Here is a 22,500-nt window from a genome sequence, read left to right on the forward strand (position 1 = left end):
ATTTTTGCCAATGTTTTGTTTCAGAAAAAAGAAGATATAAGCTGAAAATAAAAAGAAATATCCCAGAATTATTGTCCCTGATGAGATTTATAGAAAACATTTCATCCATCAACATGCAGGTTTCTGTAATAACACCACAAAAATATATGGAATACCAAAGAAAAGGCTCTTGTTCAGCCATTTTTCATATTAGAGGTATAAAACGGACAAACCACAGATTCAGTTGTCTGTAAATCTGTAACTCAAACTGAGCTACTGGTTAAACTTTACTCAGAAATCATTTTGTTGAGTTCAGAAAAATAACTCGGTCACCAGTCTGTCTCCAGATTTAACCTCTAGGTGGAGACAAAGAGCTATTATAGGAGAGCAGGTCTAGTTTTCAGCTGTTTCTGTTTAGAATGACAAAATGCTTAGAATGACAAAATGCTTAGTCCCAGTTTAAGCAAAACATATATCATAATGTAATATGTCATAATTACCAATTTAAAACATCGGTTTAGCTGGTAGTAGATGGCATCTAGTTGCAAGAACAGGAGGCCGATGCTCTACTGAGAAGTTCGCAGTTTATAGTTCATATTTAGAAGCCAATGAAATCATCAGAAAGAGACAAAAACAAATTTGGCATATCTATATGAACTAGACGAGCCCTCAGTAGAGGGCAGAACCACGCCCATGCATGATACTCTGTATCAATTTTGATCATCCTACGTATATCCCTTCCTACTTGATTGCTGACCTCTAACTCCACAACTGAGCAGGGGACCTTAAACTGATCTTCAGTACCAAGTTTGATTATCCTGACTTCAGCACTTGCAGAGATATCTGACCGGACATACACACCCACCCACCCACATACATACATACTTACCCAGCCAGATACCGAAGCGAATGCAGTAACCCCGCTGACGTACGTCCGGCGTGATTAATAACGTATGAAAAACAATTACTATGCAAAATAACTATAAAAAGTGCTGCAAAACAACAGAAAATGGATGCACAACAACCACAAAAACATACAAAAACAAAAGAGAGATGCAAACAATCACTACAAGGCAACTCAAAACTGTCATAAGGATGCTAAACAGTGATAAAAAAAACACACACACATACAAAAACACAAAACACAAAAACACAAAAAACAGTCAAAATATGACACAAAAATAAAACGACTAAACCGATGCAAAATCAATAAAAATGAAACTCAAATAACCACAAATAGTCTGTATAGCTCTTGTTTTTGTTATTTTTTCATCATCTATGGATGCTAAATGTAAATTTGTCAACAGTTTCACTGAATTCACAGTTTGTTTTTTTAATGTTTATGCATCATATGTTGTTATACTGATCTAAGTCTGCAGGGATTATTTTGACTGTTTGTGCCTTAGAGGAGATGTTTCAACAAAAACAAAAAAACAACAAAGAACACACTACAGAAGTGCATGAACCCGGAAGCTCCACACCTGTCTATGGCCTCGATGAGGGAGGAGGCGGGAGCACCGAGCACACCTGCCGGCCAGACTCCTCCCTCCCTCCCGCTGTCTGCTCACTGCCGTGGGCACTCTGCGGTGGCATCTTGTCTGTTAGCCACACGGTAGTATCACTAAAAAAACTACACGAAGCTCAGCAGCAGACCAGGAAAACAACAGGATGGCTGAAAGCTGAAACCTGCGAACTCACCGGTTACAGGTAGGACTGAGGGGATGCTAACCAGCTAGCAAGTCCGGACAGGTGCAGGGAGGTGAATTTAACCCCGAATTAAAGTTTATATAAAAACAGAAAGCTAGCCGAACTTAGCAGATCTCATCACTGTCTTGGTGTTAACTAATTTACAGTATGAGGAAGTTAATTAAAAATTTAAGACAAGAGATGAATCATTTTAGTACAGTTCTCTATGGAGTCTGGCGGTGTCTGCATCTCACCTGTGGTAGGTTCGATTTTAGTCAGCCCAAGGTGTTTAGTTAGCCGAAATTAGCCGAATTTATTGCTGTTTTTGTGTCAACTAAATAAAAGTGTGCTGAAGTGGATTAACATTTTCAAACAAGAGAAACATCAATTTTCTTACAGTTTAACTATGGAATCTGGCACTATGTCTGCACCTCACCAGTGTTAGCTTTGATTTTAGGCTTAATTAGCACCTAGAATTGGTACCGCTGGTCACGTTTTGTTTACAGATATGATAAGAGACTGAATTTATCAAACAAATGCAGATTTCATTAGATAAGCTTCAAGGGTTTCTGTTAAACTTGTTAATTTCTGTTCATTCAGGCCAGCTTACTGATCCTTTTTTTTAGCCCCTTTTAATTTTGTTAATAAAAAGTTATTACAAAGAGAAAAAGTCAGCCGAACTTAGCCGAATTCATGACTGTCTTATTGTCAACTAATTAAAAGTGTGCAGAAGCTGATTAAGTTTTTAAAACAAGAGACACCTCAATTTGAACAATTTTACTATGGAAGTCTGTTGCTGTTGCCTTACCTCACCAGTGTTAGCTTTGATTTTAGTCAGCCGAACTTTACCAAATTTATCAGTGTTAAATTATAGTGTCCTGAAGTGGATTAAAATTTTAAAACAGGAAAGACATCAATTTTCTATAGTTTCCCTCTGGAGTCTGGCACTATGTCTACACGTCACCAGTGTTAGCTTTGATTTGAGGTCTAATTATAACCACTAGTTGGTACCGCTGGTCATGTTTTGTTTACAGATTTGATAAAAGACTATTAATGTCAAAGTAATGCAAGATTTGTTCAGATTAACCTTAAATATTTAAGGTAGATTGTCTAACTTTAAATGTCTCACACCAGACTGCGGTTATTTTGCTAATAGAAGGTCATATAGAGATAAAGTCAGCCTGGTGTGAATTCATTAAAAGTGAGGAAGTGGATTAAAGCTGCTGAGTCATTTAAATGCAGTTTCATTATGAAGTTCTGGTGCTTTCCCTTCACCTCACCTGTGTTAGCTTTCATTTTAGGTTTAATTAGTGGAATAAATCTGATCAGAGGCTCAGTCTGTCACCAGGATTTCATATTTGTGATCACTAGCTGCAAGTGTTTGACTTTATTTTCCTTCACAGAAGTAAAATGTTATTTCTGTTTATGACTCAGAAAAATGCTGGAGGTCTGATAACGACCGTTTTCCCGCCACTCGTGTGTTTTATTAGGTTTCAGTTGCTCCACTTTCTTCAGGAGTCTAATCACTGTTATGAAAGCTTTTAATTCAGGCAGTTTTAAATGGAAAATGGGAAAATGTACAATTCAAACTGTGTAAATAGAGCTGAAATAATAGATTAAACAAGATTTTTATTATCATTTTAACTTTTTAATAAAAATTAAATTTTAGATTCTCAAAATTGCTCCTTATAAAATAAATATCTTTGAATTTTGGAGTCCAAGAGCAGTTTTCCAACATTTTATAGACTTAATCAGTCAAATTATCAAAAAATAAACGTCCAAATTAAATACTATTGGGAAATAATCATTAGCTGAAATATCAGTCTCATCTAAACTTTTCAAATTAAACCTCGTATAAATCGAATATCTTTGAATTTTGGACTTTGGGAGCTGGTAAAAGTTGGTTTACGCAGGTTTCTGCCACTTTGAGTAAAAATGCATGAACTTATAAAGAAAATTAATGAAATATTGATCAATATTAAAACAAAAAAATTACAAATATTCATCAGCTGCAGCTTTAATCATATTTTAGCCTCTAAATCTACTGATTAAAAATAAAATATCTCTGGACTTTTGAACTTTGGGAGCTAGTGAAAGTTGTTTTTTCACAATTTTCAGACACTTTGTAAATCCAACAATTAATCAACTTATCAAGAAAATTATTGCCAAATGAATCAATAATGAAAATAATCATTAGCTGCAGCATTTCTCAGATTTCTGGGTCTAAAATTTGCCCCTATATAAATCCAATATCTTTGAATTTTTGGACTCTGGGAGCTCTTTAAGGACCCAACAATTAATCAGCCTACTAAGAATTATTGACAAATTAATAAATAATGACAAAAATAGTCACATTCTGCAGCATTGCTTAGTTTACCACATGGAAAAAGAAAATAGGGCTTCAGTATTGGAAAGAGGCACTTTTTACCATCATTTTAAATTTATTATGAACACTTTAAAGCCAATTAAATGTGAGAATTTGCTGCTTTTCGTTGTTTTATCTTCCTGTAAATTGAATAATTTGGGGTTTTTTCTTAGTTTTTAAGGAGTAGAAGACACCTGAAGGCGTCACTTTGGTCATTTTCTGACCTTTTATTGACCAAACGGTGAACAGATGAACTCTGCTGGGCGACTCTTTGCTTCAGGAGGCAGGTTCAGGTTGGATCAGGTGTTTTTCTTCTGCTACACCTGTTCACACACGACTCTTTGACGCGACTTTAAACTGCTAACCGCCGAGTGTTTGAACAGGCTTGTGTTGTTTGAGAATAAAGAAATAGTCAGACCGACTCTCTGCCTCCTCCCGGATCAAAGCTCCGAGGCAGCAGATCATCATCATCATCATCATCATCATCATCATCGTCAGCTGCTGCATGCAAATAAAAACACAACAACAAGTTCAACGTGCACGTTTTGTTTGAACTCGGAGTCTTGCTTCCTCTGGCAGGAGCATCAAACGCTGTTCATTTTCTGCAGCATTTTAAGGTGAAATTATCTTTATTTGTGTAAAACAAAACACAAAAAGTTAGAAATATAACAGAATATATTACAGTAAGGCTCTCAAAATACAAAAAATAATGAAAAATTGTTAAATATAACAGAATATATTACAGTAAGGCTCTGAAAATACAAAAAATAATGAAAATTTGTTAAATATAACAGAATATATTACAGTAAGGCTCTCAAAATACAAAAAATAATGAAAAATTGTTAAATATAACAGAATATATTACAGTAAGGCTCTGAAAATACAAAAAATAATGAAAAATTGTTAAATATAACAGAATATATTGCAGTAAGGCTCTGAAAATGTGAAAAAATAGTGTGCAATGGGCTGATAATATTTTTTAAAGCACATGGAGCCTTTTTCAATATTAATTAACTTAGAAATGCTGAAAATGTTTCACAGCCCAAATCAAAAAATCCAGGCAGACTGTATGACCCTAGGGTGTTAAAGGGTTAATAAACGATTTTGGATGCTAAAAATTAGTCTGATGTCCTGATAGATGTACCTAATAAACTGACCCAAATTAAACCAAACCCGACAGGTACAGAACTTGTACAATCTGAGCTTTGATAGAAGCAGCAGTGTAAATGTGAAGCGACAGCAGCTCGGGTGGTTGAACAGGTTTACGGTGATGTTTGATTGAATTGTCCTTAAGGGAAACACTGAACTCCAATGAACCTCCTCATGGGTGATCTGCTTTACACGAAAGCAACGCAAAGGTTTAAATGCCTACAGGTGGAGGGAATGAGGAGACCGAGATGATTCAGGTGGAGAGTAAAGTTTGCTGATATCAGGAGAAGTGACACCGACAGAGCAGTAGTTCATACAAGCAACGCTAGCATCAGTTCTGAGGATTCTCTCTGATGTTTGGGTTTATATTGTAGCTGAAAGAAGGTCAGATTTAGACTACAGACCAATATGGAGACAACTAGTCTGCTTAGTCACATCAGAACAGATAATATCTCACCTTGAGCAAAGCAGAGAATCCTGGCAGATCTTCCTCTTTCAGTGTCTGACTGTTTAATGGCCTTTATCACCTTAGAAAGGGGAAAGAGTCATTTTTCTGTCACACTAACCAATGTGGAATCAATGTGTAACGCCATAGATGGTTTGTTTGTGAATCTTAGCTTAACTTTTTGTCCATCACATGAATATTTAGAGCTCCTTAAGCTCGTGAACCAGGACGCAACAGAAAAAAAATCTGATTTAAAAGCCAGTATACAAACATTTTCTGCTGTTTTTTTAGATTTAATATTGATTAACGTAGTTAATCAATATGTTTGACTTTATGTTTGGTTTTAAATTTAGCAAATGTTGAACACTGAGCTTAGAAAAGTGAATCTGATGCTTTTAATAACATGAATGAATAGCTTTATTTATATATGTTTACCTTACAAACTGAGTTAAACATGGTAAAATATTTAGAAAAGGAATCAATAGAGCATCGGATAACAGAATAAAGGAACCAAAAATGTCAAATCCAAGTGGAGAATAAAAGAAAATGGAGGGTAGAACCATAAAGAAGGCCGGAAATAATAATTATAATAGTAAAAAAATACAATAAACACATAAATAAGTAAATAAATAAAGAGTTAAATTGACTAAAACAAACTAAATATTTAAAATAAAAATAAATATTTTAGCTATATTATTTGAGCAATAAAATGACAAAAATTATTGGAAAATGTTAGTGTTTCCCAAATTGTTTTGCTTATAACCCAAAAATATTCATTTTATTGTCACAGAGGAAGAAAGAAACCAGAAATTATTCACATTTAAGAAGCTGAAATGAGAACCCAGGAGTGTTTTTTTTGTCTACAAAATAACTCAAACTGTATTATTATTAAAATATTTGGCAATTTTTATAAATAGCAGTCAAATAATTGATTCATTAGTTAATTTTTGCAGCTCAATTTGATACTAAATTCCATAAAATTCTTTCTTGTAAAATGTAAAAAAAATTAAAAATTTGTAAAATGTAAAATTTAATGTAATCTTTACATAAAACCCAAATTCTGAGTTTAAATAAAGCAAGTCAAATAATATTTTTTCAGGTAAAATCTTCTCATTTAACGCAACAAAAAGAACCAAACATAGAGACTGAACTGCTCATTATTTTGTGTTTTTTAAATGTTTTTATGTTGAACTGCAGGAAATGAGCTCCGTATTCAGAGTAACAGCGTTCAGTCTCAGTGTTTTTGTGGAAATTCAGGTTCACATTTACTTCTGGCCATCCGCCAACAACGTCTATTTTCAGAAACTAGAATGTGAGTCACCATGTTGTTGTCGCAGTTGTGTTGATTAGTGTCATGTGCTGCAGTTTCAATCACGGAAGCGTCTTTGTTTACTACAGTCTGACGACAACTGGCTTCAGATAATCGACTGCAGATCTAAAAATATCAGAAGTAACATCAAGTTTGACACCAAAAGTGAAAATGGTCGTAAACGCAGTGTGCATTTTTATGTCTCCAATTAGTTTTTCATGGACTTTTTTGTAAATAAATCCAATTTTAAAAGTAAAGTGTTTGACAAAATATGCTTTTCTGTGGATGTTTCCTTTAGAGCTTCAACTAATGGTTGTTTCATTACTGAGCTGTTATTATTAGATAAATGAAACAGCTGACAGAAAATTAATCTGATAACAGTTTCTTTAAATTTGTATGGACAAAATGCCAAATATTCACCAGTTGGAGCCTCTCCTCTATCTGCTACATTTGTATTTTTTAAATTGATAATAAATGGAATATTTTGGGGTTTTTGATTGGAGTCAGATAAACTACAACCTCTGAAGACATCTGGGATAAACGTGCTTTTTTATTTGGATTGGAGTCAGATAAACTACAACCTCTGAAGATGTCTGGGATAAACGTGCTTTTTTATTTTCTGACAATTTAGAAATCAAATTTAAAAACTGGATATCTGCAGAGTCTTGTTTTGTCTGAATACTGATCAAAAATGTTGCAAGGATCTGTACACAATTCTTGGAAGCTGAAAACGTCCCAGTTCTTGCATGGCCAACACACTCACCAGACATGTCACCCATTGAGCATGTTTGGGATGCACGACAGTGTGTACCAGTTCCCGCCAATATCCAGCAACTTCGCACAGCCATTGAAGAGGAGTGGAAGGAGTGGAGCGTTTATATTTTTGTTGAGTGTATCTTGTTTATATTGCATGTTTGGGATCTGTTGGCTTGAATTTATTTTTGTTATTTGTCTAATTTGACATTTTCTTTATTGCAAATGACTTTGTTTTGGAAAATCACTGTACAAATAAGGTTGATATTATTTGCATTCTTAATTGTTCTGATATTGTGCTTCAAACATTGAAGAATTATCACCAGCTGATTGTAACTTTTATTTTAAGCATTTTTCAAGAATCTACCTGACTGCTAAGGACACAAAGATTACAAATTTAAAGTGATTTTGACAAAATTGAACACAGCAATTAACATATATTAAGGTGCATTTTGTTAAAGTGTTCATTTCTGTTAATATTAGTTGTGTATCCCTGTATGTAAGACACTGAGTTTGCATTGCGCTCCTTCTAAACAAACACATGGGTTTAGTTTGCATGTGGATTTCAGCAGCGCTCTTGGCAGCAGCACTGACTTTCAACCTCTTTAAAACACTTCCTGCTTCCTGTCCAGGTGTCATGATGGAGGTGGCTGGTCCCTGGACTGAAGTGTTCGAGGCGTCGGACAGGCAGGAGGCGTCCGGAGGTTCGACTCTGACTCTGGCTCCTCTGGTCGGCGACTCGCCATCCATCCGCCGCTCCCAGCCGATCCTCATCGCCTCCAACAGGTAGGACCAGGAAGCAATACTCAGCAGTGATTCAGCACCGTGGTGGACATGAGTCATTGGGCTTCTGAAGGTGGATGTTGACTAAAGCCGTGACTCAACAACAGGCTGCGAGTCATCTGATGTTTGAAGAAGCGACCGGTTTCTACCGAGATGGTCGATACTCTCAGTCCTAAAGTGATTAAACTGTGGTTGTAGAGTGGGTTGGGAGCCGTCAACACAGACCTGTGTCAAAAAAAAGTCCTAAAAGTCACAAAAAGCACCTTTTATGCTCAATGAAACTGGTTTATGACTTTTTTTGATGAATTTAATGGCTTTCCTGGGAAACATTTCATGAATTCTAAGACCAGTCACCTAAAAAAATTCATGAAATAGCAGAAATTTTAATGAAAAAAAATCTTTCTGTGCTAAGTAGCAGTTGTTAAAGCACTTCATGTTAGATGGAAACACCTTTTTTGAAAAGTAGTTAACTAAATAGTCCTGATAAACCCATTAAACTCCACATTAAATGTCCACCACCTGAACAATTTCTAGAAACTAGCTGGTAAATATAGTATTTAGGTGCTAAAGCCCCATATTTTATTCTGAACAGTTGGTGGAGACCAAACCAGAGCTAACAAGTCCACGTCAACATTATACGCCAATGTTCTTTTTAATTTGTTGTTGTGAGACAAAAGAAAGGAAAATAATCCTAACTTGGATGAACTATCGGCTTGTTTCTTGACCAGTCGTACTTTGTTGGTATGATCTTTACTGCAACCAGCCACCAGGGGGCGACTGAGATATTTCATTTTACTCCATGTCGTCCATTTTTATTTTATTTTAACTTTGCTTGGCCATAATATGTCACCAGGAGGACAGGGAATCACAAATACGTTGTTTATTTTATGTCAGAAGACGCTGTAATTTTCTAAAACAGCTGCACCCTTAATTTTTTTTAGCAAATGTTGCTCAAACTAAAGTCTTGTCGGGGGCTTTTTTCCACACATTTCATGCTGTGGTGAATATTTATGGAGGCTGGATGCTCAAAGTAAACTACAGTGTGCGTTCATAATTCCTTTATTATCAAAGGTACACAATATTTTTGCTGTGAGCATCAATTCGTTGTTGGTTTTCCCGTTTTCTTGGATTTTGTTGACGATTAGCACAATGTAAAATATCGGCAGACTCATCTGTTAATGGTGAACTGTGACTCTTTTGTTTTTTTTCCAGGTCTAAAGGTGTCGAGTTGCTGTCGTCCTCCGTTCCCACCATCCCAAACCCTTTCCCAGAGCTGTGCACGCCTTCCAAGTCTCCGGTGCTCATTAGCTCGCTGCCACCACAGTCCACCGACAAACATGTAAGTCATGTTAGCGACCTGCCGCTTTACAACTCCATTTTATCTGGAAGTGTTTATGCTGGCTGCACTTTGGACAAACACCAACTCTCACGTGTCTAGTTACTGTTTTCCTCAGAGCTTCGGTTCAAATGTGTTGTTGTATTTTTCTGTTTGTGTGAAGTCGACGTCTTTCATTCACCGTCTTAGTTTCACTTTTACATGAAAACAATCCATGAATTAGAGGCACTGTGGTGTTATTTCCTTGTTTTTCCCACTGGATTCCCTCAGAAAGATGAATTTTAACCTCATTTTACAGGAATCCTTAAAACTTACTTAAGCTGGAGTGTAAATGAACATCTGTTGCATTCAAGCCAAATAAGCTCACAAAATACAGATTAATCCTGTCAGAGCAGTTTTAAATCTGTTTTTATGGTAACATTCCTGCTTTGGTGTACAAGGAGCAAAGTGTTTCATGCCAGCTAGCAATGATAAGTTTGCCAGAATCAAAATGGAAAGTAATCGTCATGTTGGAGATGGATTTGGTTGCAGTAAAGTGAACTCTATCAAGGAAAAATTAAGAAGCATCGAAAGGTTTGTGATACTTTGGAGGAAAAAGAAACTTGTCCCTTGGAAAGGAGGGATTACAATCTAAAAGAGAAAAAGACTGACAACGAAGCTTAAATTGTTAGCATGTGTTGACCATGTTAGTGTTATTCCTGTCGCTGCCGGAAGGGGGCGACAAAAGTTCCAAAACGCAAGTTTAAAGATCCTAGTTAGCCATCTGAACTCCAAGAATTTTCTGGACATTTTTCCTCACTGTAGACTCAATTTTCACTGCAATGTAAAGTTCTGCACCTCAATGAAAACAGAACAACCTTTAGTAGAAGTAGAGAGAAGTCAGGAATGTCCTCTGTGCAGAATGACACACAGTGATGAAAAGCTTTTAAAAATGTCAAACCCAAAGTAGAATTCCTTTGTTTATTCAATAATAATTGCAAAAAAGGAATTAGTGCCCACAGGTGTCCCCAATGCTGCTATAGATTTAATGTTTACATTTTTAAAACTTCTTATTCACATTATTCTGCTTATAAGCTGTAGAGATGTTTCACCATGCTGCATGTATCTCCAACAACTTGCTCCAGTTTTTGAGCCATGCTGCATTTATTTAATTGATCCAGTAGATTTGATTTTCCTCTTAATCTCGCTGATTAGTTTTCGTCCATGCATACATCTGCTCTGTATGAACACTGCCTGCAGTTCAGCCGAAGACTCTCGTCACATGACTGTTGGTCTGTCACGGCTTCTCAGTTGTGTCTAGAAGCTCTGAATTTTTTATTTTTATTTTTGCAGGATTTGGTGCAAATGTTCTGTTGATTTTTAAAAACTGTATCTCAATTCTGAACTTATTTGTGGTGTTTTCCTCATGCATGATGCATTCATGGACCATCGGAAAGTTGAAAATGTGCTCTGATAAATAATGTATTTTCCATGTTTTATCTAAGGAAAACATGCCTTTCAAACCTTTTTCTCCTGTTTGAGTAACATCTGCTGGAAACTACAATTCCCAGCTTAATTTTTAAAGATTCACATCTTCCATTGGATCAAATTAGCCAAAGACGGTGGACAAGAGTCAGACTTGAACGAACAGGTGGTTGGTTTTGGTCTTTTCATGATATTTATTGTCAGTAGGAGAAATGTTGAGCTTTTTCTTTATGAAAAGGATTTAGTTTAGACACACGGGAATCTCTTCACACCTGCTCACATCTTCAAGTGACATCAGCAGGTCGATGCCTTCAACACGTCTAAACTTGTTTGCCAACAGCAGAAGTGTTTGACAGTTCCAAATACTGCCAGAGTAAACATGTCTGTAATTAAGTCAACGTGTCGGCGTGTTGCAGTCGCCTTGTGGGTTGTGTAATTAATAACAAAAAAAACATTCTGCAGAAACACCCTGTGGGTATTTTTCTTCACCCTGAGTGACGTCTGCAGGTTTTATTTTGCGTCTCCTCTGACCGCTGAGTCATTCAGATGCTTGTTTTTATTAGCAAGAAGTAAAGTGCATGCAGTTTTGAATGCTCCAATGCAGGGGTGTCCAACATGCGGCCCGCTGGCCACCGCTGGCCAAGACTGGCCCTTAAGAGGGTCCAGTCCAGCCGTCAAAGTGTAAAAATTACAGAAAAGACAATAACTGCAGATTGTAAATTAGTAAAACTCTAAATTTTAAATAATTTCTAGACCATGACAAGTTGTTTCAGTCATAAAGTAAAATGTTAGTTGTTGCACCAGAGACTCCATTCTGTTTCCATCTGTTTCCACATAAGATCACATGAACCGGTGCTCTGCTCCTTCTGCTCCTTCTGGGACGATAACCTTCATAATATCCTCTAGTTTGTGATGTTATTTTACAATCTTGAAGTGTTTGGATGTCTAAGATTGGAGAGAAGACCATATTTGAAGTGTTGAAGTTCCATGTGTGAAGTAACCAAGTTTGAAAATCTAAATTAGCGATAAAGTGAGAAACTTTATACAAACGGAGTCGAGTCGCTGGTTCTTATATATTGCTGAGATTTTGGTGTCAGAAAGAAGCCAGCTGAGGTGGTTCTGGCATCTGATCAGGTTTCCTCCTGGACTCCTTCCTTTGGAGGTTCTCTGGAGATCCTGTTTTAGACCCAGGACCCTTCTTGGAGGGATTACATATCTCATCTGGCCTGGGAACACCTCAGGATCTTTCAAAAGGAACTGGAAAACATTGCTGGAAAGAGGGGATGTCTGGGCAGCCTGCTGATACCACAACATGTTTCTGGATAAGTCAAAGGTGATAGATGGCTAGAATCATCACATTGTGTAGATGTCAGGATACTTTTGGACGGTCATTTTTTACCGTCATCTTCTGGTAATTGTTTCTACATTCTCTTGAGGTGGTTTTTGAATGTTTCTAAAAATAGTTATTGCGCTTAATCAGAAGTAGAAACACCTTTTTCTAATATTTTATGTTTTCATACATTGCTACCTTCATTCCCAGAGTACAGAAAGTAAAATAAGTCAAAGTTGATCGGCCAGATGTTGCACCAAGACGTTTTTACTGAAAGAAATGATCTTTATAGTCCTTCTGCTCACGTCATCCTGACTGAGGAATTCTCTACGTTTTTCTTTTGTGGAAAAGCAAAGTTTTATTAATTTCTTCTTCGAGTTTTTTTTTTTTTTTTAGCAATTAGCTTTAATTGTTTACTACAACCATATGTAACACAACCTCTACTGTCTGAATATCTGATCCAGTCTCGGTGTTTTCCCATCTTGCTACCTTTAGCTCCAGTGAAATAAGTCAAAGTTGACCGACCGGATATTGAACCGAGACGTTTTTACTGCCAGAAATTATCTTTATAATCCTTCCACTCGATGTTATTCATCCTGACTGACGCCAACACTTGTCTGACTGGTCTGGACTCGGTAATTGACGGCTGCGGCTTTCTGGTTCGGCAGGTTTGTTGTGTTTCGACTTGCATCATCCAGATGCATTAAAACCGTTCTGACCGTTGCATGACCTGTACCCTGTTCACCCCAGCAGCATCAGGAACACTGCAGAATCCAGAGAGACAGGAAGAGGAAACGAGATCCGTGATTTTCAGGATTAGTTATGAAACCGGAGTCGTAAACACCGAAACTCCAGCTCGCCTTCAGAGACAAACAGGATTAAGAGTAAACAAACCTGCCCTGGGCGTCAGACTAAAATTAGTAAGAACTTGAAGAACTCTCTCTTGAACAGCTAGGGCCCATTAAATACTCTTAAATACTGTTTGACTCTGCAGCTCAGTTGATAGCTTCTTGGCTTCGGTTTTTGGCTTCTTGTCTTCCGTGTGCTGACGTTCGTTAAAAGTCATGTTGTGTTATCAAAGGCGGTAACTATGTATTAGGGCCAGTGGAGTCACAAATGTGTAAAATTCACCAGTTTAAGTTGTGTTCATTTAGCCTCCAAATTCTCCAGCATCTGTGGGATGTGCTGGACAAACAAGTCCAATCCATGGAAGCCTCGCATCACGACTTAAAGGGTCTGCATCTCAGATACCACAGCGTCTGTAGGGGTCTAGCGGAGTCCATTAGATGGGTCGGGGCTGGTTTGGCAGCAACAGACGGACCAACACAATAGCCAGGTGGTCACAATGTTAAGCCTGATCGGTGTGTATGTTTGCAGATACACTATTGTTTAAAAGTTTGGAGTCATCCAGACAATTACATGTTTTTCATTAAAACTTTTATTTATATTCTAACATAACTGCACAAGTGTTTTCTAATTATCAATGAGCCTTTTAACACCATTAGCTAACACAATGTAGCATTAGAACACAGGAGTGATGGTTGCTGGAAATGTTCCTCTGTACCCCTATGGAGATATTCCATTAAAAATCATCCGTTTCCGGCTAGAATAATCATTTACCACATTAACAATGTCTAGACTGGATTTATCACTCATTTAATGCTGTCTTCACTGAAAAAAATCCTTTCCTTTCAAAAATAAGAACATTCGTAAGCGATCCCAAATTTGAATGATAATGTATGTGTATCAACAGGATAACTTCAAAAATAAATATATTTATGGTGCAGAAACATCAAACCTCTGTTTATGTGTACTCAGTCAGTGCTGGGTCGGGGCTCAGTACACATAAACATCAAACCTCTGTTTATGTGTACTCAGTCAGTGCTGGGTCGGGGCTCCATTTGATTGAATTTCTGCAGCAGTGTGACGTAGCATGTGTGGAATTAGTCTCGAATATATAAACAGTTTTAATTTTGAACAATGTCTGATGAAAAATGTTGAACTTTTTCCAGCATGTTCTAATATTGTAATGTTAAGAAGCTGATGTTGCTCAACCTATTCAGATCATTATTCAGATTTATCTTCATGTACATTGTTTTTAAAATGCTGCTGTTTTTACTAAAGTAAATGGTGTTTCTCCAGCTGGTGAAGGTGTTCGGTGAGGACAACCACAGCAGGTCGGTCTGGGTTTCTCGAGGAGCTACAGCCAGAGAAGTTTGTCAGAAGTTGGTCCAGACGGCTCACTGCAGTGATCAGGAGAACTGGGCTCTGCTGGAAGTCCATCCTGCCCTGGGTTTAGGTAACGCTCTGCTCCAACTTTAACAAGCTACAGGGATAAATGAAGCGTTAAAATCTCACACAGCTCCTTCTGTCTCCTCAGAAAGATGTCTGGAGGACCACGAGGTGGTGCTGGAGGTTCAGGCCACCTGGTCTCTAAAAGGCGACACCAGACTGATGTTCTGCAAAAACTACGCCAAGTACGAGTTCTTCAGGAAGCCGATGGTATGAAGCTGAAGCTCCCAGACCTTAAAGTCCTCTAAAAGGATCAGATTTGACATGAAGATCCCTCCCTTTGTCTTATAAATGTCATGTAGGTACAGCAGACGTTCTAAAAGCCTGACGTCTTGCGTTTGTGTTCTGGATGGTTTTCAGGTTTCAGACACTCTGACTTCATGCTGCGGATATTTTATGACGTTGCCTCCAGTCTGTTGTTGTTAAACTGAGGTTCACTCTGAAAACTGGTTTTATTTAAACAGTAAAGTTCACTGAAGCTCCAGTGGGAAGTTTACATAGTGACTCCACGCTGCCCCCACCAGGCATAGAGGGGAATCTGCACTGTAAAAAAAAATGTTTTTAAATGTCATTTTTCGAGCAATTTACTGTTATTTTACAGATTTCCTCTGTTTTGCTAAATGAAACACGTTAACTAGTAAATTTTCTTTAAAAAGAAGTAAATTTACTAATTACCTGTTAAAACAAAAAGGGGCAAAACTGTTAATAATGTCCCCATCAGAAATCTTTATTTTCAATAAATAATATATGTAAAAATTACACTTTTTATACTGTATTTAAATCAGAAAAAACACATTTTTTAAATTTTAAAGATGTTCGCAGTTATAGAAAAGTGAAATTTTGCATACTTAGGATTTTTATTTATTTATACAGGTTTTCCTATGTTTTGTAGGAAATATTGAAAAATGGCAATTTTACAGATTTGGTCTGTTTTGTTAAATTACAGACATTAACTAAAAAAAATCACAAAACAAACTTGATTTACAAGGTAACCATTAAAACCAATAAAAGGGCCAAACTGCCACTAATGCCCTCATTAAGCAACTATTTTTTTTACTGTATTTAAATCAGCAAAAAGAATTAAAAATCTTAAATATAAAAAAAGAATGATTCTTACAAAGTGTGTTTATCTGCATATTTGGTTCAAAGTTGGGACGGTGAAGCGACAGACTGCAGCAGAAGCAGCTTCTTTTGTTTTGTAAGTGAGTTTAATGATGTCTTCCTCCTTCGTCTCGCAGCTTTTCTTCCCAGAGAACATGATCTCAGACAGCGCTGATGTCAGCAAAGGGATGACGTCATCAGAGCTCATACAGGTACAAAATGATTTAGAAAATTTAGCGAATGAACAAACCGGTAGATCTGCAGCTTTAAATGCACTTTGTGTCCAAATTTACATCCTTTATTCCAGGTTGAGTTGCTCCTAAAGGATTCATTGAAGAACTAACAACCGTAAAACCTGATTTCTTTAATGAAACATGTATATTTCTGTTTAGATTTTTACTTAGTTATTCACATTTAATTTGTATAGATGCAACAGAAACATGTCTGATCTGCTGTTCCCCAGCTAGTAATAACAATATTTAGTTTTTACTGATTATTTTCTCTATAAAATTTAAGAAAAAGTCCAGACCCATTTTTTCAATACCTTGTTTTGTTCCACAGAAAGTCCAAAATCCAAAAATATTAGCTTCACCAAAAGGAACAAATCCTCAAAGTTCATAAAAAATAACTGGTTTTTAATGTTAATTGATTAATTGATTCGTGTTTCCACTGTATTTCATTTTATTGTAAAAAAAAAAAAAGCATTTTGGTATTTTATATTTTATGCAGTTTTATTGTAATTTCGCTTTTTATTTATTTATTTTTTTCAAATTTAGTTTGTTTTGTTTAATTTAATAGTTTTTATTTCCTGTATTATGTGTAGTTTTCAGTGATCACAACTCAGAAATCAAGTGTTTGCAGAGACTGAGTGTAAATCCTGTTTAGTAAATGAGTCTCTGCATTCTGGTCCTAATAACTGAGTAAAAACTAAATGATTAACCTGAAAAAAACATCTGAATTTGTGTATTTCCTGTAACTTTTTCCCGTCTTGCTGTGCCGCCTAAGAATCAGATAAAGTAACTGATTATTTGTGGACAAATTAATGCGAATGATGAACCCTTTCATTGGTCAGAACCTGCTGAAGTCTGGAACATGTCCGGAGATTCAAGGCTTCCTTCACGTCAAGGAGCCGAGTCGTAAAACCTGGAAGAAGGTTTACTTCTTCCTGCGACGTTCCGGACTCTACAGCTCCACCAAGGGTTCCTCAAAGGTCAGAAAGTTCGACGTTGTGGCTTCTACAGTTTAAAACCAACAAGGAAAGGTTTTTAACTTGTATCCGCTTCGTGTTTTTGTGGAGCAGGAGCCTCGTCACCTCCAGTACGTCGCTGATCTGGATGATTTAAACGTCTACACCGCGGTGAACGGCCGGAAACTGTACGGAGCTCCAGCAGACTTCACCTTCTGCATCAAGGTCAGCTCTTCCTCAAGACACACCAGGCAGGAATATTCTGCAGTTTAATTTATAAGACGCTTTTATCCAAAAGAAACAGACAGCTTTCCCCTTCAGCATTTGTGTCCTCCTTCTTCTTCTTGATTAGTCCAGTATATTTGTTAGTTTTTGTTTCTCGCCCAGTGTTTTTCTCATCATCTTTTTCAATCTAATAATTTAATTCCATAATAAGTTGTCGTAGCTTCACTTTCTCTTTTGCGTTGGTGTGTTCGTGCAGCCTTCCAGAAACCCGATCCGTGTCCAGGACCTGAAGATTCTTTGCGCTGAGAACGAACAGACGCGAACATGTTGGACCTCTGCTTTCAGATTGTTCAAGGTATTTAATTATCTGGTCCTGATTGCGCTTTAATCCGAGTGTGGACTGTAAAATGAGTGAACGGTGTTTGTGTTTGCTCAGTACGGGAAGCAGCTCCAGTGTAACTACCACTTGTCCAAGTCGGCGCCTCGAAGCCCGGAAGGATCGAACCTCGCAGACGGCAAAGTGAGCTCAACAGACGTGACACCACGCAACACGGTGGATTTAATTTTATATAGGACCTGCTCACATGTTTGTTTGTTTAACTGCAGTCCAAGTCGGAGGACAGCCTGGTGGCCATGGACTTCTCGGGGAAAGCCGGAGGTCGGGTCATCCAGAACCCAACGGAGGCCCAGAGCGCAGAGAGGGAGGAGGGTCAGGCCTGGAGGGTGAGGATGGAGGGAGATCAGAGAGTTGTGGAAGTTCAGTAGGCTGGAAACTCAGTTTACTGCTATCGGGAGAAGTGACACCGACAGAGCAGCAGTTCATGCAAGCAACGCCAGCATCCGTTCTGAGGATTCTCTCTGATCTTTGGCTTTATGTTGTAGTTGGGAGAAGGTCAGATTTAGATTACAAATCGATATGGAGACAACTGGTCTGCTTACACTGCAAAAACTCAAAATCTTACCAAGTCTGTTTGTCTTATTTTTAGTCAAAATGTCTCATCTCGTTTGATTTAAGACAAATACACTTGACAAGTGAAATTTCGGCAAGATGGAGGGACTTATTTTAAGACAACACATCTTAAATATCTTGTTAAATCAAACAATCTTGAAATTATCTTGTTTTAACCCTTGTGTCGTCCTGCGGGTCAAACTTACCCGTTTTAAAGTTTAAAAATGTGGAAAAAATTCTATATTTTCACACTGCAAACTTCCACATTTTCAAATTCTTTGTGACAGTGTGTCACAGACTAAATCAGACTCTTTTTAGAGTTTATATATTTTCAGGCTTGGTGAATTATTCGATATTTTTTATAGGTAATATTCTTTTTAAGCTTTCCTGTGACTTTTATTGCTCAGAGGGTTAAAGGACTGTCTGCAGAAAATGTTTTCAAAATGGAAATAAGACTCAGGAAATCAGAAACTGGATTTATTCTTTGAGAGGAGCAGACAGATGCAGTGATGTCTAAAATGTCTGTTTTCTTTTCATGTTGTTTGTTTTTCTTGAAACAGAGGAGAGAAGCTCTGAGGTGCAGTTTGCCCAACCTGAACTCTGCAGCCAGACCTTCCTGTAAGTCAAAATAAGATGGAACTGACTCCTAATCTGAGGTTTTCTTATAAAAAATCCTGCTCCTCATGTTTTGTTTTGTTTTTCAGCCATCCACAAGACGCTGCCGTGGTTTCATGGCGGCGTGTCGAGAAAAGAAGCTCAGAGGCTGATAGAGAAGCAGGGCCTGGTGGACGGGTGAGTGGAGGAACTCGGTAAAGATCCACGAAGCTTCATGCTTTGTGCAGTGACCGGCCTCTGACAGTTTGTATGTTTGTGATCCGTGACACTGTAGAAGAAGGAAATGGGATCAGTGGAGCGTGACCTCTCTGTCACACCTTCTACCGGCTGTTTGTTTTCTAGCTGCTTCATGCTCTTCTGGCCTTTAGAAACGTCTAGAAACACTGACTGGGGGTCGGAGTGAAGCGACCAATGAGCAAAGCATCAACAAAATGTGTTAGTTTCAGTTCTGAGGTTTCTCTGATATTTCCTTCTCCTCTGTCTTTACAGGATGTTTCTGATCCGTGAGAGTCAGCAGCACTCGCAGTGTTTCGTCTTATCGCTGTGTTACCAGCTGAAGACCAAACATTACTTGGTGATTCCTGTGAGTTTCATTAATTCTCTCAAAGAAATGTTTTATGGGTAAGCTGTACTGGATATGTGTTGAAGATGTCTGTAATTAGTCCGTCATGAAACTATTCAGATATCCACACTGTCAACATGGAAGCAGCTTCTAACTGCACATATCTAACAACATATAGACCACTATGAACACCAGTTATTGTTTCCTACCACTGAGTTCATGTCAACATTTTTATCAAATTTTGCAAAAAACTGGACCCTTGTCTTGTCATATTTGCCAATCCTACTGATGTTAGAGCCTCAAAAACTGGTGAAATGTCGACCAAAGTCTGTATTTTTAGTAGAAACCTGAATCCATCCATGTATGTATACACATATATATATATATATATATATATATATATATATATATATATATATATATATATATATATATATATATATATATATATATATATATATATATATATATGTCACAGGCCAAATTAGAATCCAGGCAGATTTTAAATCCGCCTAGGCAGAATTAGAATTTTGATTTTGCCTCGGCTAGATTGAAATTTGAAGGGTTTTGAATGTGATATGCTCTGTTAATGTAATTATTTGTTTTCCCTAAAGTTATGTACCTTGAAATTTGGTTTTAGATACAAGGTAAATAATTACTTTAGAACTCATGTCAACTTTTGTCCTCAACACTTGGCAAAAAATTATGTTGTCAAAGTAGTTTCTGGGTTGTTTTTTTTTTTTCATATACTGTATACCAAAATCCTGTTAGAGGGTTAGGGTTTCACCTAGGCGAAATCAAAATTCTAATTCTGCCTAGGCGGATTCTAAATCTGCCTGGATTCTAATTTGGCCTGTGACATATATATATATATATATATATATATATATATATATTTACAGGTTCTTTCATTTGAAAATTTTGCATTTCTTTCCATTTTTAAGGCCAAAGAATTCAAATATTGGCCTCTACTGGAGCTAAAAAATAATTAGAATCGACTGGAAACTATTCTGTGTCCTCACCAAATTTGCTGACTGTGGGAGTTTTATTTCTGGAGATATTGAATCTTAAAAATAGTTTCCCAAGTAAATTCTGGATATATCCACACATCTACAATTACAGGAACTTTTCTTTGAAATGTATGCACTTTTTCCCATTTTTTTTATTCCTAACAATTAATATATTAGCCTGTCCTGGTGACATTTAATCATTTTTGATGTAATGGAAACTACTCAGTCTGTTCTCAACAACTTAAGGACTGTAGGAGGTTTATTTCTGTAGATACTGAACTCTTTTGAGGGAGAAAACACAAATATTCCAAGGTCTAAAACAGATAAAATGTTCAAAATTCAGCCAAAATATTTTAGTTTTTGGCTGAATTACTAAAGTACTAAATTCTGTGTGAGTCGACCTTTTTGAACATTAAAAGCAGCTCGTCATGTGGATCCTGCAACACATCAGCTGTGTTTCTGTCCGTCTGTGCAGTTTGAGGAAGGAGGCAGGAAGTACTTGACGATGGACGACGGCGTCACACTGTTCATCGACCTGCTGCAGCTCGTAGAGTTCCACCAGATCAACAAGGGGATCCTGCCGGTCTGCCTCAAACATCCCTGCGTCTGTGTGGCTCTTTAGACGACCCTCAGATTTCACCTCATCCGATGAAGCCGTCAGGGTGGACTCGAGGGAAACACCGAGAAGACGGGGAGCGTATCGTCCTCCCTTCCTCTCTTTAGTATTTTTAATTATTTCCCACTACAGCTCCAGACAGTGGCTGGGTTTTGTTTTTAATTGATGAGTTTCCTCGAAGATGCCTCAACTAGCGTTGGACGAACTCTCGATGCTGCAGGATGTTTGGAGAACCGTCGATAACTTTGATCCAGGAAGAATCCAGGAGCTTCACAGTGAGGAGATCCAGCCACTGGATGGTGCTAAGACTCAGGAATTCACCGGATTTCTCACCCGCAGCATGAAACTCACGCATTTATTCATTAAAACTGAAGTGGATTGTGATATTCTGATCATGGAAACTCCCCAGGTTGCATCATGTAGCATGTAAATTCTCCTTATGTTCTTAATTTTGCTTCTTTTTTTTTAGCATTAATTCATTAATAATGTCACATTATTGACTATTTCACTGCACCTTTTTTGCACAATGTTGGTGAAAGGGAGCCGTGTCGTGTCATGAAACATTTTAGATATTTAGACAACTAAATATGCAACATAACCAGGTTTTATGTGCAGGAAATGTGTGAAAATTCAATAAACGATGAATCTAACTGCTGAAGAATAGAAAATGTGGCTAAAGTTCGCAAATTGACCTCAAATAATGAATGTTTATATAATTCTGGGAAAATGTCCCGATTTCCTCCAGTGTGTTTTGGAAAAACTGTATTTTTAAGCAACAAGATCATTATTAATTTAACCTTTATATGGTTAAAACTAATCATGAATTCAGCATTCAAACATTTTGACCTGTTTGGTTGTTTAAACACACTTTCTTTCCCTTTGCACTCACTGTTTGCATTTTATCATGAAAATTTGTCCTTAAAATGTCTGAATATCTACACATCTGGGCATTATTCATTCAGTCCAGCTCATAAATGTACAGTTTTCCCTCATTTTGTTTTATTAAACAGGGTTTGTTCGTTTTATTTTTCAGTGTCTTGTGCTTTCATGCCTGTTTTATATGTTGAATAAAAAAAATATGTTAAACAGAGATTCTTAAAAAGTTCATTTAAAAGGTTGCTCATTTTTCTGTATTTAAATATTTAATAACTTTACACATTTAAAGCTTCTCTGTGGTAAGGATGTATTTACAGACAATATCAAACATTCTACCTTGTGATTTAAGTGTGTTATCTTCATCTGGCATTTGCTTTTGACATTTTTAGATTTCTGAGTGTCTCAGAATTCCATCAAAGACACAAATCTTTGTATTTAAGGACGTATCAGAGGATCATTTGTGCTTTAT

The 22,500-nt window shown here is 37.1% G+C and overlaps 1 protein-coding gene across 1 annotated transcript; it reads left to right on the forward strand.

Moving 5' to 3' along the window:
- Window positions 1–1,566: 1,566 nt before the first annotated feature.
- Window positions 1,567–22,195, forward strand: grb7 (growth factor receptor bound protein 7). Its single transcript, XM_022214758.2, has 15 exons — window positions 1,567–1,686; window positions 8,319–8,472; window positions 9,682–9,808; window positions 14,742–14,898; window positions 14,980–15,101; window positions 16,130–16,204; window positions 17,065–17,202; window positions 17,293–17,403; window positions 17,660–17,758; window positions 17,840–17,923; window positions 18,010–18,126; window positions 18,913–18,970; window positions 19,057–19,144; window positions 19,457–19,550; window positions 21,015–22,195. Exons 2-15 carry the CDS (start codon window positions 8,324–8,326, stop codon window positions 21,159–21,161), a joined length of 1,566 nt encoding a protein of 521 aa, XP_022070450.1. The 5' UTR covers window positions 1,567–1,686; window positions 8,319–8,323; the 3' UTR covers window positions 21,162–22,195.
- Window positions 22,196–22,500: the final 305 nt, after the last annotated feature.

This window comes from Acanthochromis polyacanthus, chromosome 19, assembly GCF_021347895.1.
Source record: "Acanthochromis polyacanthus isolate Apoly-LR-REF ecotype Palm Island chromosome 19, KAUST_Apoly_ChrSc, whole genome shotgun sequence".
NCBI classification, from domain to species: Eukaryota; Metazoa; Chordata; class Actinopteri; family Pomacentridae; genus Acanthochromis; species Acanthochromis polyacanthus.

Bases quoted from the DNA above. Each gene is read 5' to 3' on its own strand.
- grb7 (XM_022214758.2), top strand. From the start codon at position 8,324: ATGATGGAGGTGGCTGGTCCCTGGACTGAAGTGTTCGAGGCGTCGGAC. The intron at 16,205-17,064 runs GTACAAAATGAT...TTCATTGGTCAG, and splicing joins CGTCATCAGAGCTCATACAG to AACCTGCTGAAGTCTGGAAC. The intron at 19,145-19,456 runs GTGAGTGGAGGA...CTGTCTTTACAG, and splicing joins AAGCAGGGCCTGGTGGACGG to GATGTTTCTGATCCGTGAGA.